This window comes from Etheostoma cragini, chromosome 10, assembly GCF_013103735.1.
Source record: "Etheostoma cragini isolate CJK2018 chromosome 10, CSU_Ecrag_1.0, whole genome shotgun sequence".
In the NCBI taxonomy this organism is placed as follows: Eukaryota; Metazoa; Chordata; class Actinopteri; order Perciformes; family Percidae; genus Etheostoma; species Etheostoma cragini.
The window spans coordinates 22,111,322-22,130,944 of record NC_048416.1 but is presented as its reverse complement, the minus strand read 5'-3'; the positions used below and the strand labels follow the sequence as shown (position 1 = coordinate 22,130,944).

The following is a 19,623-nucleotide window of genomic DNA, read 5'->3' as shown; positions in this document are numbered from 1 at the left end:
GGGGCTAAATTTAATGCAACTAGGTTCAATCATTTTAATGAGGACATTTTCACTTTAAGTTATTTTCTGTAGTTATTATTAGTTAGTAAATAGAGAAGTAGTTAAATTATTTTAAAAAATGGGACTGTATGCGCTCAAATCACGTAGACAGACAACTTTGAAGGCTGGGTGCCTAAAAGTGAATAACCATAAATACAACTACTAGGACAGCACTTCAATTTCATAGTATGTATTGCCACATGGACGTCTAATGTAGACATGGATTTGCTTGGAAAAGTTGCGTGGAAAATGTGTTTTTCACATTGCACTGAAATCTCTTACAAAAACTGATTTTAACTTACCCTTTGTACAATTTCAGCTCCTGGTGTCGGCTCTGAAGTGTGCAGCCTTTTACCTGATGTGGGCCAAAGTGAATGCAGTCAACTCCACACCAGCTGAGGTGCTCCTCTACTACATTTATTTTCTCCAAAACTGCACTCATCCTTCTTTGGATGTTGAGAAGTAGTTTGAACTTCTCTCTGTCTTTTACACATCAAGAAATGTCATAGACACACTTTGCTCCTGGAAGTGCTAGCCTACCTGTGCACGATAACACAGCTTGCAAGACAAATACTTCCTTGATGGCTATATCGTGACAGCCAACTCACAGTGGCCATATTGGTGGCCTTCCTGTGTATTTGTGCAGCTCTTCTCGTCTGTGTTGTTCAACAATTCACCAGCTGCGCAGACAGCAGGCAATTAACACAACAATCTGTTAGTGCGCATCCAAGCCCATGATGACACTAGACATTTATTTCACACTGGTTCACACTTTTTCGTACTGTTTCTCTTTTTGTATTTGTTCTGTCAGTCTCGTGCTTGTTCTTGAGCCCATTTTCACCTTTTCTGCAGTTTTTCTTTCACTCTTGTCACACACACTGAACACGTCATTATTATATTCATTTGTGTGGTTACCGGTATTTGGTGTTTTATGCCCCCAACCTCTCCTTCCAGACAGTGGAATGGTTGTGTTTAGGGTTAGGGTTAGCTGCCTTGAAGGCTACGTTAGAGGCAAAAACCACCATTGAGCGGGTTTACCTAAAGTAGAGTTCCAAAGGTAACACATGCAAGTCCATTCTTTGTGTTAAGTTATTTCAATCTCTTTTCAGTTTTTATGTATTAATAGCACCATAGGTCAGATAGAGGTTCCTCCTCTATGCGTGCTTGTAGGTTAGGTCATTAACTGCAATGGAATGATGACTTTTATTTGTAGCTAATCATTATTTGTTGATTTTGTAGTGGCGGCCTGCCATGTTAAAATGCCTGCCACCACGGTATCAGAACTAGGGCAGACGCAGAAGGTAGTTGCGGTAGCTTTTTAAATTTTTCTTGCCGACATAATGCACCCCCCTGTTGGCTGCTTCTCACATTACAATTTGAAACAAGTAGAACTATTCAGAGGTTATTGGGCCAGTCCAGTTGATGTTGTTTATTGTCAACACGCTGACTTTTATCCGAGTCAACTATTAAACAAACAGCCCCACCAAAAACGTCACGCGTTGGGTCCGTTCTAATTGGAGAACGTACAACTTGTCAGTTCTGTCAGCTCATCGTCCTGATACCAAACATCTGGAAACATTAAAAAAGGTAAGTGAGTCAGTGTAACATTATGTAAATGGAAAATCGTCTGTAGATTTGGGCTTTGGTTTCCCTATGGTTGTTGTTCGGACAGACCTGCCCCCACTGCTAAAAGAAATCCTGAAGGAAAAAATGTCAAAATGCCAATCTACTTTGGCAACAGGATTGTAAAATTAACAGGGAGAGAGCACTTAAATTAGAAAATATAGGTTTCCATCCCTTGAAGGGTGTCAATCCTCAACCTACTGAATTTCCCGCTGTGATTAATAAAGTAATCTTTCTGTCTACTGGTATCCAAGGTGGTGATGCTGTGTTTTACCTCCATACTTTGACCCTCTTGTTGAATGAGCAAATCTTAAAGAAATTGTCAAAATTTACTTGGATAGCTGGAGTAATCATAGTTTGTTCTTGTCCTACACACAGAAATATAAAACATGGGGCAGCTGGGTAGCTCACCTGGTAGAGCGCACGCCCATATATAGAGGTTTACTCCTCGACGCACGGGCTGCAGGTTTGACTCCAACCTGCGGCCCTTTGCTGCATGCCATTTGCCCCCTCTCTCCCCTTTCATGCCTTCAGCTATCCTATTAAAAAAAAAAAAAGCCTAAAACTGACCAAAAATTTATCTTAAAAAAAAAAAAAAACATAAAACGTTAATGATCATATCTGAGATATGTGTACCTTTGTCCCCTTCACCATCTGCTCCAGGGGGAATTGAACCGTCTGAAGAAGGAGATGCGTTCGTTCTGCAGAGTTTGTCAAATGTGTCTATCTGTGAACCAGACTGAGATCAGAGATCAAGTAAGAAATGTCCCATATGTGAACTAAGACTATATGGTAGTGCTTTGTTACAAGTTAAAAACTCATTTTTTAGCTTATTATTAATGTTCCTTTTTTCACCCAATGAAAAAAAAAGAGTCCTCAGACAAACTGACCAAGCTACAGAATTATTGGCAAGCTGACAACCTTTTTGACAGCTTTGACGTACTTGTATATCTGAATTTTAATTTACGGCTATTGTAAATTCTATTAAAGTTTGTGTATTCCCATTCACAGGCATTTGAGCTATTGTGTGACTTGCTGCTCTTGTACAGTACGAGTTCAGCTCGCTTTGAACCCGCCCTCCAAGTGTTGGTCCATCTGCCGTCGGATTCCCTGCGCTCTGAGATGGCTGCTTTCCTCCTGGACTACGTATTCTCTGAAAGTGAAGATGCTGAGCTCGATGGTATTTTGAAAAACAACAAATGAAAAAAATAGCACCTTTTTATGTTTGCATGAACCCTCGTACTTTCCAGAAGCAATCACAAGACAGTCAATGTCAAACCTCTCAATTTTTTAAACTAGTGAATGATGATGTTCAGAAAATGATTTTTTTGTCCTCATGAATGTGTAGTCTTAAGGAAAAAACTCAATTTAAACACTGCCAAAGCTCTCCCGGAGGGCCCTCTCATCATTAATGCCTGCAGACATGGTTTTTGATGTCTTGCTTTTAGAATTTTAGAATGCTGCTATTACAAATCCTCTTTTTTCTGTATTTCACAATGTACTGCCAATTCCCAAGCCAAATGCCAGTCTCCCATCACATGTTCTGTTTTGCTGTGTCTTATCAACACCTCAAAGTTTTCTCTCCTTGCCTCTCCCATCTACATTTTTCACATTAGTCTGTTACTGTCACTCATGCTTATCTTTCCCTTCCCATTCCTCAACCCTGGCTCTCCTCCTCACTAGTTGAAGGTGAGGAGGAGATGAAGATAAATCTTCTCCAGAGGAGGCGCAACCACTTGTCTGGCTACTGCAAGCTGGTCCTCTACGGGGTGCTGGAACTCAGCGCCGCCACCGACATCTTCAAGCACTACAGCAAGGTTGGAGTCGAAGAGAAGGGCTTTAGGGGATTGTTAAGTTTTTATTAGCATCGCATATAAGCACTCATATTCATCAACTGGCTGTGTGTCACTGTTGGCTGGACATGTAAGCAAATTGTGGTCATAGTTCAATTGGTGAGTTCAGAAATTGTTGTATTAACAGTTTTGTCATTCTTTGAAGAAATTAATTGGATTATGAAAACAGGAAACAAGTTTATATCAAATAAATATAGAGATAGAGGGGATGTGTAGGAGAGTGGAAGATGGTGGGAAAATCTATTTCAGAACCAGCGTGGTGCTGAGAATGAGTCACAGGGAACTGTGGTTTAAAGAAGCACACATGACTGGAACGGTGGATTGTACATTTTTAGAAGTTTAGACAATGCTGTTAATTGAATCGACTAATGATCATGACTGAAGTAATTGTTTTCTTTTCCGGTTTCATCCAGTATTTTAAAGACTTTGGCGACATCATTAAAGAGACTATAAGCAAGAGCAAGCTCATCAGTCCCATTCAGAGCGCCAAGACTGTGTGTCTGAGTCTGCAGCAGGTGTGAAAAATAACCAGCCTCTAATTATTTCATCTCGTTTTCAGGAGAGTTTTCATCTTGTAGTGTGATCCCAATTAACCTTTAATTGATACATGAAATACGTTAACAGTATATGTTTTTGTTTGAAATGTGTTATTAATTTTGAAGTAAGTAAGTAATATTACTAAATATTTTCACTTTAATCACATCTTTTGATTGTCCGTTTTTTTTATTGTGAAAGCTTTTGATGTTTTAGTTCAGTTAATTATTTTGTATAATTTTATGTTTTTTCAAATTTTGTGTGTTGTGTTTACACATAAGTGAAAATCTTTTCACTGAAAAAAAACTGCTACCTAGATGTAGCCCTAGCCCTGCAGCTCAATCTGGAAACCTGCATGTTTAATTCTTCTGGTTCAGTTCACTATTTTGGGGGAACCTATCACAAACTGGCTTATCTACCTGGCGCGCTATTGGCGGTTTAACACGATGACGATAAAGAAGCAACCAAGCAGCTTCTTGTTTACATTAAACATAGCGGAGGTCACCAAATGCCACCGAAGCACAGCAAACCAGTTGATGCTGCTGTCGCTTTTACGTCACCTAGATCATTGGTCTGATTGGTTGCAGGACTTTCCAATTGCGTACAGAGTCACTTGAACTAGGCCCTTCTTGTGCAGAGAAAATACAGAGCAGACTCCCCAGACCAATGCTCAATCTCCGTCTATTGAGCTTGGCTTGGTCTGGTGATAGCCAGACTAAATATGTGCTTGTAAACAGTATAATGAAATTATTTGGATATTTTTTACACACATATGTACATCTAAAAGGCGGATTTTACTGTTAAGTTGTTTTGCTCTATTTCAGCTGAAAATGTCCACATACAAGCATATCATATAATTGCAAGAATGTTATCTGTCCACTAAACGCATGTGCATCCTCAAATGTTTGTAAATGAGAATAAAACATAATTCCGCAAAAAGTATATTAATTTACACAATACAGTGTTTCTTGAATTACTAAAAAGTATTTTTTTAACAGCCCATTCATGTATATAGAACTGTTTGAATAGCATGCCTTTTGCGTAACATGTTTATGTAAAGTCATGTTTGTGTGTGTTCAGCTGTTCTCAGAGATGCTTACGGAGGACCACAGCCGACAGGATCTCGATGAGATTAGAGACTTGGCCAAGAGGCTTGCCATGAGCTTTGGCATCGATCTTCATCGTGTCCGCAAACCACTGGTGGCCCTGCACATGTAAGTAACATAAATGGGGGACAAACACATTCAGACCAGGCCCGTCAGCCCTTTTGATTTTAATATAGTTTGATTTCTCAAAGCCATGAGGGCAGTTTTCCAGCTCTTATGGGCAGACATAGCTCAGTGGCTGAAAGTGTTTTTTACATAACATTTTTTTTACACTATAGCTTTTAATTCTGTCTTATAAATTTCGTTTTCATGTTCAAACTGTTATATCTACGTTGTGTTTGCTCTTAGGGACGGTGTACGTTTTGCATTTCGGGAACCACGGGAGGGAGAAGAGCCGCACACAAATGTGACCTTCTTGGAGGTCCTCAGCGAGTTCAGTTTCAAGTTGCTGCAACAGGACCGCACTCAGCTGTGAGAAACCGAAACTCATCCACACAAATGTGTTTAGTCAACTATGATATCAATACTAACTTAACAATTTAAGCATAATATGCTATTGTCTTAACATATTAAGTCATATCATCTCTTTTACATGAATCTTCTGCTCGTGGTTCAGAAGATTTCATTCCTACATGTTACATTTCAGTACGTTTGCTGCCATCATTACAGGATCACCGCAAAGCAAAATAAATGTTTCACTTCAAAGAGGAAAGTTAGATCTTCTTGTCAAATGGCCACAAGCTAATGATACAAGAAGCCTACTGAATCAGATTTGTGGATATAAATAAGCTTTTCTAGCACAGAAAATAATGTGCTCATTCTTGAAATTTCACTTTGGTTAATTGTACTGTAATTTGACTCTTCATAATTTACAGAAACTTCAAAAAAAAGTGGAACCACTAAATATTAAAGCTTTCTCTGTTTTTCTCCTTATCTCTCTGTCACCCTGTCATCCCCTCCTAGGGCTGAGTTTGTGAAATCAGAGTGTCCCAGTGCTGCCCTCTCCTGGCCATCAGTCAGACTGTATCAGCGTTCCTTGGAGGGCCGCTCCTCTTCTAAAGCCAGAAAACAAGAGGGAGTTGATGTCGTCTCCACACATAGTACCCCTGTAGCTAAACGCAAGAGGACCACTGCTCAGGGTGAGATGGATTTCACAGAAAAAATGTTGTGTATAGATTCACAGCTCATGTTAACAGTAATACATAAAAAGGGGCTCTCTTGTTTATTATTGAATATGTTCATCTATTCATGATGATTTTGAAAATTGTCACATTTTGACAGCTGAAACCAGAGAATGTTTTGTGTTTAAATGTTTTTTTTCGTTTTTCTCTCCTTGTCAATGTTAACATCTTTGTGAATTCATTGGACGGTGCAGAACCAAGTGACTCTTTGACTAATTTGTCTCTGTAGTTTGTAAAACACATCCTGTACATTCGACAAAGTGTCACAGTTAATAACTTCTGTCTGACTTCAGGTTCAGCTGCCAGCACAGTCAGAGGATCCTGGTTGGAAACCAGCAGTATCCACAGCAGCCTGCACACGCCAGCCCTCACCTCCACTGCCCAGAGACAGCCAGCCAAACCGCTTGCCCCCCAAAAAAACAGTGCCACACCACCTGATATCAGCAGTGACTTGTCTGAGGATGACTTCTCCTTAGAGTAAGTTGAGTTTGATCAACAACAAGTTTGCTGTTTGTACCATCATTTCCCCCCCCCCCCCATTTTGCATTCACCCACATTCACTCTCGCTCTCTCTCGCGGAGTTAAGTACGTTTGAACATTAAGTTGCCAGATTTGTTAAATATTCAAGAGCTATAACCAAATCAAATATCTAGAAACATTTCTGTTTTGATTGACTTTTTCTGTTGAAGTAAAGTTATATACAGTTATAACTTGTCTGCAAATAGATGTAGATAGAAAGACCATTACCATTTTACCAGCCAACTTGAACTTATAATAACATGAGACTTCACGGCTGCTAAAGTGTATCTGCTGCTGTTCACCAGGTCCCAAATACGAAAGGTAAAGCCCATCAAACGATACAAACTCTCCTCCAGCCAGACTGGCCCTACTTTGGATCAGCAAGACCTGAACTCCCACCTCACCTTGTAAGACTGATTGTACAGCAGAATACAAACTGTTTCACAACAGAATTGTTTTTAATTTTTCAGAAAATGTGAATATTTGTCTCATTTTGTGATAGCTATTATCAGTTAAGAATAATAACATCACAATGAACAATGTTTGCTCCCTCAGGCTGTCTTTGATTGAGGACGAAGATGCAGAAAAAGAAGAGCCTGAGATTGAAGATTATGAGAGTGACTCTGAACATGAATCTACATATACACTGGTAAAAAAAAAAACATTATTTACACTCATTTACAGACAGGAATACTATACTTATGATTGACAAGTCAGCTTTACATCCTATATTTGTCAACATAATTGTAAATGTTTGGCTATAATAGATATAAATGTGGGTATTTCCAGCATTGTCTCAAGTCCATGCAGTCAGGCTAAGTAGCCCCTAATAACCTACTGCTGTGCTACTCTAGATCAACATAGCTACAATTGAATTAATGCCTGGAAAAGTGCACAATATTTGTGGTTTGTAGAGCTGGTTAAAAGACTAATTAATGGTACATTATGGCGGCAAATCTAGTTTTAACCGGGTTACAACAGAGTACAAATACATATATATATTTGAGATGTAAAGTTGGGATAGTGAATCTTTTTCCACAAAATAAGTCAATAAAGATTAAAGACTGCATTCCTGGCAAGCTCACTTTTTTGTCCTGTTTATGCTCTGCAGCCATCCACACGTCACACCTCCACCAGTGTCCTTGATGAGCTGTTTGAGTGATGGCACAGAGATCTGGACGGTTTGGGGAACAGCAGTTCTCTTTCTTTGATGTATCTCTTTAACACTACTGCGTTTTCAGTATGTTTAAGTGTCTAATTAGGGCCAAATGTTCTTCTACATGACCCTCTACAGAGTTCACCTATCTGATCTATTTCAGTCATTCATTTTGTTGGAGGGTAAGAGAGACAAAATGATTATTATTATTATAATGAAGTTTGGGGACAAAGGTTTTTGCCATTCACAATTAGGAATGTTTGTTTTGAACACAAAATGTTTAAAAGAAATGTGTTAAAGTTCAGTTAGATCCCTGTTGGCTGGCAGCAAGCTGAAAGTCTTTCTTCCTGTGTTCCACATTTCAAATTTAGTTTCAAATCTTTCGGTGTTGTTGACAGCTTTTTTTTTTGTCACTTGTTAATTTAATGTAAATTAAAAGATGCTTGATTGAGCAAAGTAACACTAAAATTGTATTTAATAAGATTACATTACAGTGTGATGCAAATAAATTCCTGAAAAAGAAGAAGAATAAATAAGAATAAAATAAACTGTATTGGTAACTCCTTTTTTCATAAATTTGATGAAATTAAGTTTTTTTTTTTTTTTAAAGAAATGAAGTACACAATGAGAACAATATTCTGAGGGTTGGTAAATTGCAGAGAAATTTAAAAATGCTGAGGAAAAATAAACAAAACTAAACAAAATTTTTATATATATATATATATATATATATATTAGATAATTAATGACAAGAATACATGTGTATGTGTACAATCTGCTGCTCATATTCATTTATTCTGTTGTTGGTGGTTTTAAATAAACAGATCATTTTAAAATTGATAATGTATGCTTGTTTTTCCGTATCATTCAAGTAAGGCTAGGACATTAACAACATAACACAGTGCAGAAGTTCATACCAATCATTCTTTTTACAACAAACTTTGTATTCAAGTTTAATGAACACCTACTTTATCTTATTTGTAAAGCGGTGTATGTGAGTAAATTGCCTACATATTCATACATATCCTAGTAGGAAAAACATTTTCATGTGGGGTCGGGGGGGCTTTGTGTATTTTAACCATGACGTGTGTAATGTAATTTGAGTACTACAGTCTATACTGTTTGGGTTCAGTCTCGGGTCATTCTGTTGTCCGAAATCCAATCATCGTCTTTCGCGCCATTCCTGACTAACAGGGCGGAAGTTGCTCGAATCATGTGACACACAATCGTCAGCAACTTTCGCGCCACCACGAAAGCCCGCCTCTCCCTACAGAAAGAAGCGACACGATTGGCTGCTGCAGACGTCAGACTCGCGCCACTTCTTGCACCGCGACCTGGGGGGGGGAAGAACCGCAAGCTGCAAGTGAATGAATACTAGTCTTCGGTGATAGTGAAGTGATCAAACCGTGAATTTAAACTGTATTTTGGTCCGTTGGTACCTTTTTAGAATTTTGGAATCAAGTTATCTAACCTAAGGGTCACCGTCTGCAGCAATGGCTCGTAAGGATTATGCAGCAGAGAAAGGTAATGTGTAACTTTCACAATAACTGCACGATAGCAACAGGTTTGTCTGAATTGCTTTACTTTAAAGTAAATACGTTCTATAAAATGTTCTTTGGACACGTTAGTTACTGATTTATATCACCGAATGCATTGTGTATAAAATCCGCTAATCTAAACCATTTTAAATCGTTTGTGCAGTAAAGTCACAAAATATGCAGTCGTTCATCTGATAACTTCACCTCCTCGTTTCCCCTCTGAGCTAGCTTAAATTTATTAGACCACGGCCCTGGAAATTATCCATGGAGCTAGCTAAGTGTGTATGTCTATTGTAAAGTTCAAGGAATCCAGGACATGGGGTGATGTAACGTTTGAAGTTGCACAAACGTCTGAATTTAACTAGTTGAGCATTCTAAGCCTGAGCCTGTAACTTAACAGTGATCCGGATGGATCCGTTTAAACAAAGGAGCAGGCGCCACTGTTCAACCACATGTCCAACAATAACTTTACTCTTGAAGACGGAGCACCATTCATTTTTAATAATTTTAAATCCCATGCTCCTTTTTGCTCTTTTAATGTTTTTATCTTTACGATTTCAACACACAAAACAAACTCAATAACCTTTTTAAAGGAAATGATCAGAAATTGTAACATTAAGCACCTAAATGTCCTTAAAGTTACTCAGAACGCTGTTAGAACCGTCATGATGGATTAAATGTTATGTTCTTTTGCAAAAGCTTGTTGACGTCACGCGGTTCCCTTGCTTCTTAATGGTAAAACGGCACAATAACGTTCAATTAAACGCTATCAGAACGTTGACATATATACGAAAATTAGACCACGGACAACATTTCGTCCCGGGGGGCCACATCTGATGGGATTTTAGATGGTTTATAACATGACCAAAATAGTCATACATTCTTTAATTGTGTTACTTATGGATGGGATTATCACGAAAATAAGTGATTTCCATTTTGTGCTGTGGGTTCCCGGACATCATCCCCCCACCCTAGGATAGCGAAGGATCGGGGAAGGCATTCTACTCCTAGTCTGATGGTTAGTATGCGTTACCTGCTCCGGTTGGGTTGGTTAAGGAAAGCCAATCAGAGGGATAGTAGGGCGGGACATGCCTTCGCCATGCTAGGGAAAAAATAATCACTCTCCGGGTTCCACTTTGGGGAAACACAGACTTAATAACTGATAGCTTCTCCAACCCATGATACGTTAGCATGCTAGCTAACTCTTGTGGTTTGTCAGTTAGACAAGTTATGTGCCATGTTCTGACAAGTTTAATAATGCCAGTTAATTTTTTTATATAAACAGCCTGTACATGGGCCATATGTCTTTCTTCTAGCTTCAAGTAGAAAAACTTAGTATTTTAGAGGCCTACGTAGAATTTTGTATTTGAGCGAAAACAAAGAGTTAGCAGTCTGTAGCATAGATGTATATCTCATTCTTTTATGATCTTGAGTGTTGTATGAGCATCAAGTTTTCAGAATTGTCTGCTCTTCCATTTTTTGCTTTATTTGGATACAATGCAAAAAAAAGAATACCGGAAGATACCAATTTTTTTATAATGCTGCAAATTTAATAATAATTCAATACCTTCATCAGTGGGCCATAAACTCTGTCACATTGTGTGCCTCCTGCGACAATGAGTTAGCCGATATTTACTTCAACGACAATCTTCGAGATTACAGCTTTAACAATACCTGAGTCATCTTCCAATCTGAATACAATATAGCTGCATCACAACAACTTAACTGTTTAGTTGGAAGTTTTAAATGGAGTGTATCAACCGGCAGAAACCTTCAGGTTTAAACATTAAAGTTAGCAACATCTTACTGGTTAGTGATTTATGTTAAGAACGATGGCTAATGTTGATGGGCTCTATGTTTAACAACTCTTACGTTGAAAGATGGCTCGCCATGGTTTGTAAACAGCCCGAACTATTCCTAAGAGCGGAGGTGGTTGCGGAGGGATACTTGAGTGACAAGGCACAAAAGCCATGTGCTGCTTTGTTTACAATAACATCCTCAAACAGAGAAATAATAAACCAGAGCTGCATATTTTCTGCTACAGCGTCAAAGTAAGTGGAGTATTTTAATTATCGCGCTAGGGCTAGTTTCGTTTCATGTAACGTAGAATTAAATATCTTTAGTAGTTGTGGCTCTTTCGAGAAGTGAGGGATATTTTCTCAAAGAAAAAAAATGGACACGGAACTGAGCGCGCCTGTTATTGTATTTACATTCCTATCCCGAAGCTGGGTAATGTTGGTTATTTTACTCAAACTATGACTGTATGTACACTCGATGGGAATGTGGTTCATTTTCACCAGGGGCAGTTTGTGCTCTACTGTAGGCAATAGTGACTCATCGAGATTACAGGATGCCATGTTGCTCAACAAAGGGGGTCGTCGCAGTACTGGTGGTGATGTTGTTAATCAAGCTTTTAAAATCAAAGCAGCTTTGATATTTAAACGTCAATAAATAATGAGGTGTGTGTGTTTGTGTATGTAAATATATATTTTGTGTGTGTATAAATAATATAATAATTTTTTTGCAGACAAATGCAAAAGGTTTCTGCAGGAGTTTTACACCGAGGATGACCATGGGAAGAAGGTGTTCAAATATGGAGCTCAGCTTGTGAGTATAGTTAATTAGTTTAGCTTTCAGAGGTTGCTGTTGTGGCCTTGACTTGGAATGTTGTTGACTGAGGGATGCCATTGATATATCATACTAACCAGAATAAATTAGGTAGAGAAGTAAGTACTGATAAGTGTTCAATTAAAAATTGATTAACCAATTAACATTTTACAACTAGCTACTCATTGTCCTCTCAAATAGTAATTTCTTAATTAGCTAAACTAGGTTGAAACGCCTAAATTGGTTCCTTATCTCTTTTTTTGGACAGTTTTATTTTTTATTAAATGGCAACTTGGGGCACCCATGTGGTGTAAGGGTGAATAAGCTATTTCTGGACTGGTTCAGACTAGTCTTGCTTTGCCAGACCCTCCAAAGCAGGCTGAAGGAGGGTCTGGCTACTCCACATAGCATTTGGGCATACAAGGAATGCCTGCTCTGGTTTAATGACATTCCTTTAAACCAATCAGAATTGTCATGGGTGGAGCTAGACTCTGCAAAGAGCCACTGCAAAAGTTGTGCGAGAGAGAACTTAGATTGGATGGACAGGCTAGGTAGCTGTCTCAATTTACCCTGCAGAGATCTGAGGAGCAGTCAACAATAGTCCTCATTACTCCACCGAATTTAAAATTCCAACACACAAAAATGTAAGGAAATGGAAAATGCATGCATCCAGTGGAATTTGCACCGGAGCAATCCCAGAAGTGGAACATCAGTGATATAGATAGGGTTCAGACAAATGGTTGAAGGGTTTTCAGATTGCTTAAATCTAGCAACTCCTAAGATATGTGTTGCCTTAATGTTTTTAAAAATAATTGCTTAATACGGTATAAAAAAATGTTGTCACTGATGATAAAATGTATAGGCCAGGTTTTACCACATTATAAATGTGTATCTGTCACAGCTGCCTTAGTTTGTGAAAGTGTTGAGGTGTCACTGTTATTGAGTAGTATTTGTGCAGACAGGGTCGTGTAATTAAGAGGATCTTCTGATTACTTGTCTGTGTGCATAGGTGGCGCTGGCCCACAGGGAGCAGGTGTCTTTCTATGTGGAGCTGGACGATGTGGCAGAGGAAGACCCCGAGCTGGTTGAGAGCATCGTTGAGAATGCCAAGCGCTACACAGGCCTGCTTGCTGACGCCGTCCACGAGCTGCTGCCAGAGTACAAAGAAAGAGATGTGCGTGTGAATGCACACTTGATCCTGTGTAGTTTTTAAATGTTTAAAGCATTTGGATTGGATCAGTTTGGACAGTACAACAATCAAGTCACAATATATACTGTATAGTCTTTTTTTTTTTTTTTAATGGTTCATAATACCAATGTATCTTTCAAAAAACGGTTTATGAAAATGCATAAATGCCTATGTTTTTATCCAGATTGTGGCCAAAGATTCTTTGGACGTATACATTGAGCACAGGCTGATGATGGAACAGAGGGGACGTGACCCTGCAGACACCCGAGACCCTCGAAACCAATACCCCCCTGAACTCATGAGGAGATTGTAAGTTGTGTCAGATTGTATTTATATTAATACACTTTAGTTAGTACTTAACGGAAGTGGTAGTCTTTTTTTATTTAAACGGTTATATTCTAGCAAATTATGTGTACGTATTTACATTTGAGCATCTTTCTTATGAACTTTTATCCTCTGTCCGCAGTGAGCTGTACTTTAAGCCTCCCACCACCGCGAAACCCAAAGTGGTGCGTGATGTACGAGCGGACAGCATTGGGAATCTGGTGACGGTTCGGGGCATAGTGACCCGGGCAACTGAGGTCAAACCAATGATGGCTGTCGCTACGTACACATGTGACCAGTGTGGTGCTGAGACCTATCAACCAGTAAGACTGATTTTAGTCCTCTGATCATTTACATCCTTTGACCATGCATACATTCATCAGGTGTCTCTCATAAGTCATTTTTGTCCTATAGATCCAGTCTCCCACCTTCATGCCCCTTGTGATGTGTCCCAGCCAAGAGTGTGTCACCAACAAATCTGGAGGTCGACTCTACCTGCAGACCAGAGGCTCCAAATTTGTCAAGTTCCAGGAGCTGCGTATTCAGGAACATGTAAGGAAATGCAATGAAATGCTCACGCGCTGTTGCCGTGTATTGTATTGTTGTTATTTTAGCAAGTTTCTAATTTTTCATAAGATTCGTCTGTTGTTCCACAGAGTGACCAGGTACCCGTTGGAAATATTCCAAGGAGCATGTCTGTTTATGCCCGCGGAGAAAACACACGTCTTGCCCAGCCAGGAGACCATGTAGCAATCACCGGAGTCTTTCTCCCTCTTCTGCGCACAGGCTTCAAACAAGCTACTCAGGTATGTAGCTCTTTACTTGAATTTGGGCTTTGTCTGTTTTATCCCACAAAGGGATGTGTATTTTGCTGTCCTTTGGCCAGCAATGCACACCATCCTGAATTCTTTTTTTCCTCTCTCTTTTTTTGGTAATAACAGGGTCTTCTGTCCGAAACTTTCTTGGAGGCACATAGCATTACACTCATGAATAAGTCTGAGGACGATGAGCTTGGTAATGAGGATCTGACCGATGAGGAGCTGCGCGGCATCACAGGTTTGCGTGTGGTGGCTTGACTTCAATAAAAGTGACCGTAGTAACAAGTACTAATTCCAAAACTTGACTATACTGATAATTCAATTTTCTCACCATATTTGCAACTGAAGTGATTCTATTATCTGTTACAGAGGAAGGATTTTATGAAAAACTGGCAGGCTCAATAGCACCAGAGATCTATGGACATGAAGATGTAAAGAAAGCGCTGCTGCTGCTGCTGGTGGGAGGGGTGCAACAGGCACCTAAAGGCATGAAAATCAGAGGTGAGCAACAATAGAAGCCTCTTAGTCTCTTACTAAACCATGGCCAATCAACTGGAACTGTTTACCACAGACGTAAATTCAAGTTGTCCCAGTAGCAAATCCTAACTCAACAATACAAAAAGAATGCTTATGATTGCATCCCCTGGAACATATGTTCTTGTTAAGGTTAGGTTGTTCACGTTAATTTTGTGCATATCACCGATCGGTATGTGTAAAGCATTATTAAAAAATGAAATTTTGTAATAACTGCAACACTTTTCCTGTTTTGACTCTTTTCCCTTAAGGCAACATAAACATCTGCCTAATGGGAGACCCAGGAGTTGCCAAGTCCCAGCTGTTGTCCTACATTGACCGCCTGGCTCCTCGAAGTGAGTGCAGAACTGTTTGTTGGAGTAAAATTCCTCTATCTGGGTTAATATTTTATCCAGTAAGCAATTTTCATTACTAAATAGGGTTTACATGGTAAAATATTAACTTTTGATGTGATTGTCTGACTGCAGAAAGACTAAAGGCTGTTATTTGTTTTGGGACATTTTAGTTTTGCCTACTTTGTGGCTTTCTGATCATTCTACTCCCCGCTTTAAATGACAAGCTAATACCAGTGTCTGAATGTCTTAGAAATAAAATGCACGCCCCTGCCATTTCACCCTGGTTTACTCACTTTCTAATGCCCCCTTTCTGGTCTTCAGGCCAGTACACAACAGGTCGCGGTTCATCTGGCGTTGGTCTGACTGCAGCGGTGATGCGTGACCCCGTAACTGGAGAAATGACCCTGGAAGGTGGAGCCTTGGTGCTAGCCGACCTGGGCGTCTGCTGCATCGACGAGTTTGACAAGATGGCTGACGCTGACCGCACAGCCATCCACGAGGTGATGGAGCAGCAGACCATCTCAATTGCTAAGGTAAACGGAACAACCCTGGTGACGTAATTAGCTGAAATATATCTATCTTGTTTCACATCTCAAGCAATGTTTTTTGCTTTCCAGGCCGGCATCATGACGTCCCTTAACGCTCGTTGCTCTATTCTAGCAGCAGCCAACCCCGCCTATGGCCGTTATAATCCTCGGAAGAGCCTTGAGCAGAACATTCAGCTCCCAGCTGCTCTGCTCTCCCGTTTTGACCTGCTTTGGCTGATCCAGGACAAGCCGGATGCCGACGCCGACCTGCGTCTGGCTCAGCACATCACCTACGTGCACCAGCACTGCCACCAGCCGCCCACTCACTTCACCCCCATCGATATGAAGCTGATGAGGTGATGATCTGCATTACATTTCAAAATGTTTTGTTGAACCTTTCCACTCTTTTCTTTGTCTTTTAACAGTACGTCAAACCTACCTACCAACTAGGCAGTATTTAACAGAAATATGAAATGTGAATCCCTTCAGGCGTTACATCGCTGTGTGTAAGAAGCGGCAGCCTGTGGTGCCAGAGTCGCTGGCTGATTACATCACTGCTGCTTATGTAGAGATGAGGAAAGAGGCTAGAGTCAGCAAAGACACCACCTTCACCTCCGCACGTACCCTCCTCTCCATCCTCCGACTGTCCACTGCCCTGGTGAGAACTACATCTCATCTGTAGCGCTGTAGGTGGTAGGAAACTTTCATAGGCCGCTTGCAATAACTGAAAAGCAGGTGTAGAATTTCAGACATACAAAAAACTTTGAGTTTTATCTTTATAAACATTACAGTCATGACTGGCATAATGTTAAATTTAAAACGGTGCTATATAAAATTATGGGGCTACAATTTTGTTAAAATTATTGTGAAGTTAATGGATTTACGTAGAGTGTGATGATCATCCTTGTGTCTTCATCAATAGTCCAGTGTGCGATAAAGTGCTTACAGTGCAGGTAGTGATGGTAACATGGCCTACCGCAGTGTAAGCACTTCTTTCCTATGCTGGACAGAAAATCTCCAGTCTGCCAAACACCGGGGTCATTGTCATCATGACTCAGCAATAGCAAGTCAGATAAATGCATGTATTTATAACCATGTATTTGGTTTTTGGCCTCCCGAAAAGGCACGAAAAGAAAGTTGTTTCCTGAATTGTCTTGTGTCAGCCTCTGGGTGTCAAAAGTGCTGTTTGTGCAGGTAGCAGTCATCCACCTACTGCAAAACCAGCACTTCAGGCACACAGGTTGGTAATGTCCTGCACACAGATGTCCACAAGGGGGCCAACTGCAACGATCCCTGTGTGAAAGAAACCACTTGAATGTATTTTATGTGCTGCACAATGATGGGACTTTGTTTGTTCAGGTGCTGCAGATGTTATATCTGGATATTCCTCATGAGTGAGCTGCAGGAAAAGGTTTGTCTGATCATGGCCAGCTTTGCAGGGTGGGCAGTCAGCCTGTGTTCGTTAGGAGCAGCTGTGCAAACCCATGCAAAACTGACCATGGCCAGAACCGTCACCAATAAATGTTCTACATAAAAAATAAATGAAAACAATTTAATCTTTATAGTGTTAGCTTTTCTTTTTAGCTTTTTTGTTTTTTTTGTGTTTTTCAACCTGTGAGAGACTAGCTGGTGTTGAGAGGCGGAGACTTGGGCAATTGCCGGCCATCCCAGAGGGCATTGCACTTGTCTCGGTCTGACAGTGCCGGCACAGCGCAGCTTTCTTTATCAAGACAAATCTGCTGTCAAACACAATTTCCGCTATACTACACATATACTAGATTTTATTTCTGTCTCAATCCCCACTCATTCCTTTTTGTCGCGTCACTGCAGGCTCGCCTTCGCATGATGGAGACCGTGGAGAAGGAAGATGTCAATGAGGCAATGAGACTGATGGAGATGTCAAAGGATTCACTGCAAGCTGACAAGTCCAGCACCACAAGGTTAGTGTTAATGCTTTTTTAACGCTGGCATCTGTTTAGCTCCAACTCCATGTAACATGAGTGACCGGATGTCGTCCAACCCAGAATCCCCCCCTTTTTTTTTTTTTTTTTTTTTTTTTTTTTTTTTTTTTTTTACAAGTTTCTTATAAGCCTCCTATCTTGAGGAAGCTGTAAAGTCTCTGGATTTTTATGGCGCTATATGAACATGAAAGCATGTTCACTGACACAGGCGTCAAGAATAGTGATGTTTTCACACTCCTTCTCATAAACTGTTTGTGTATGAGAAGGGGTGATGTTATTAAAAGTCTCTTGGAAGTTATAATGTACAATGTCAGGTAGTTATACAAATTGTTTATCTGCTGAAAGTTGGACAGAATTCATGCACATGCATTTTGAGATTAAAGCTGGAGACAGATGGTCAGCTTAGCATAAAGCAGAAAAAAGAAGAAAAGGTTTTATGAGGGTTATGTGCCAGAAGGCATGAGAGTATCATATCTCATTTAATTCTCTGCAAGAAACTGAAACATTTTCCAAAGTGTCAAACTACTCTTTTAAAAAAGTCACACTTTACAGGTTCTGTTTTAAACACTTAACTGACCTTCAACTCAACATCAGTGCAACAAAAGGCAAATAACATGAAAGGTGTTCTGAGGTCAAATCAACTCTTGATTCTTTCTGTACAGGACACAGCGTCCAGCCGACGTCATCTTTTCTCTGGTGCGAGAGCTCTCCTCAGAGGGCGTGTCCGGCCGCGGTGGAGCCGGTGGGGTGGTTCGCATGGCTGAAGCGGAGCAGCGTTGCATCTCTCGCGGCTTCACCCCTGACCAGTTCCAGGAGGCGTTGGAGGAATATGAGGAGCTGAATGTGTGGCAGGTCAACCAGGCTCGCAGCCGCATCACCTTTGTCTGAAGAAACATGGGACATGTCTTTATCCACGCTGTGTTTCAGCCACCCGAGGGGAAAACTCATTGTGTGCTTTCTACAGACTTCTATTGTGGGTCTGCATTTTTCCTCGTTCACCATTTTGTAACAGAAGTCAAGCCGAACCTTTTTTTTTTTGAGCGTCACCATTTTGCAAGAATCTCTGCTGTTGGAAATCCATCTTGTTTTTATGTTAATATTCCTGTTCACCAGTATATCTCTTGTAAATATGTATGTCAGAAGTTGGGCTCTTGTAGTATCTGCAATTTAGAGCTTCAAAACTTGTTTTTGACACTGAGCATTTCTGTATATTTTACACACTGTCAGGCAAATTAACATTGAGCCTCGTATTGTGACGGATAGTTATAATAAATTGATGGTTCAATACCAAGATTTTTGTGGTTGATTGTGCAAGTGTACAATGATATGGGATGCAGAAAGTTGGGAGTGGGTTACAGTCGCCTCTGAACACCTGGTTTGTTTCTGGTGCAGCAAGCTCGACATAATTGCTGCTTTCAATACATCCTTAACATGTGTTGCTCATAAAACATGCAAAGATACAGTGCTGAACCCAACCATTATATTCATTATTGGTTAGGCTTTGAATTTTTGAAATGTCAATTTCCTTAAAGCCCAAGGTTATATCGTTAAACATTTGTTTGTGGTTTAAGGTTGCAAAGATATTCTCATTTATTTTAGGATTGTTTCCTGATTAATTATTTAGTCTATAAAGGAATGTCGAGCTTGCTTGAACATGCCTGTTTCAAGGTCCTGTACAATGTTTTTTGCTTCAAATAGCTAGTTTTGTCTGACAGTCTAAAACCTGAAGATGTTTAGTTTATTGTCTCATAAGACAAGCTGGAAATCTTAACATTTAAT

General features: G+C 40.0%; 2 protein-coding genes across 10 annotated transcripts in view; both read left to right on the top strand.

Annotated features, from left to right (window-relative positions):
- LOC117951909 (cohesin subunit SA-1) overlaps positions 1-8,719 on the top strand; it is a 20,102-nt gene extending 11,383 nt beyond the window's left edge. For 5 of the 8 annotated variants that reach the window (XM_034883888.1, XM_034883885.1, XM_034883886.1 and 2 more), the window contains exons 21-32: positions 359-439; positions 2,326-2,418; positions 2,674-2,842; positions 3,346-3,479; positions 3,929-4,030; positions 5,130-5,263; positions 5,504-5,626; positions 6,119-6,294; positions 6,630-6,813; positions 7,161-7,262; positions 7,411-7,504; positions 7,967-8,017. In XM_034883888.1, coding sequence (XP_034739779.1) covers positions 359-439; positions 2,326-2,418; positions 2,674-2,842; positions 3,346-3,479; positions 3,929-4,030; positions 5,130-5,263; positions 5,504-5,626; positions 6,119-6,294; positions 6,630-6,813; positions 7,161-7,262; positions 7,411-7,504; positions 7,967-8,017 — 1,443 coding nt within the window. Of the gene's footprint in view, positions 1-358; positions 440-2,325; positions 2,419-2,673; positions 2,843-3,345; positions 3,480-3,928; positions 4,031-5,129; positions 5,264-5,503; positions 5,627-6,118; positions 6,295-6,629; positions 6,814-7,160; positions 7,263-7,410; positions 7,505-7,966 lie in introns of all 8 variants that reach the window. The other 3 variants (XM_034883891.1, XM_034883890.1, XM_034883883.1) reach the window with 1 other exon arrangement.
- A 548-nt stretch (positions 8,720-9,267) lies between these two features.
- On the top strand, positions 9,268-19,132 carry mcm7 (minichromosome maintenance complex component 7). 2 transcript variants are annotated; one of them, XM_034883892.1, is made up of 15 exons: positions 9,268-9,535; positions 12,077-12,156; positions 13,166-13,330; positions 13,530-13,654; positions 13,812-13,992; positions 14,084-14,221; positions 14,326-14,475; positions 14,611-14,725; positions 14,857-14,988; positions 15,273-15,356; positions 15,678-15,889; positions 15,974-16,239; positions 16,373-16,541; positions 17,714-17,823; positions 18,507-19,132. In XM_034883892.1, the coding sequence occupies exons 1-15, from the start codon at positions 9,505-9,507 to the stop codon at positions 18,730-18,732; spliced, it is 2,184 nt and encodes a 727-aa protein (XP_034739783.1). In that variant the 5' UTR covers positions 9,268-9,504; the 3' UTR covers positions 18,733-19,132. The 2 variants fall into 2 exon arrangements, with proteins under 2 accessions (XP_034739783.1, XP_034739784.1); XM_034883893.1 differs by lacking the exon at positions 9,268-9,535 and adding an exon at positions 11,483-11,600 and having other exon boundaries at positions 18,507-18,760.
- Positions 19,133-19,623: the final 491 nt, after the last annotated feature.

Coding starts and splice junctions, on each gene's coding strand:
- mcm7 (XM_034883892.1), top strand. CDS start 9,505: ATGGCTCGTAAGGATTATGCAGCAGAGAAAG. Junction 9,536..12,076: donor GGATTATGCAGCAGAGAAAG/GTAATGTGTAAC, acceptor ATTTTTTTGCAG/ACAAATGCAAAAGGTTTCTG. Junction 17,824..18,506: donor GACAAGTCCAGCACCACAAG/GTTAGTGTTAAT, acceptor CTTTCTGTACAG/GACACAGCGTCCAGCCGACG.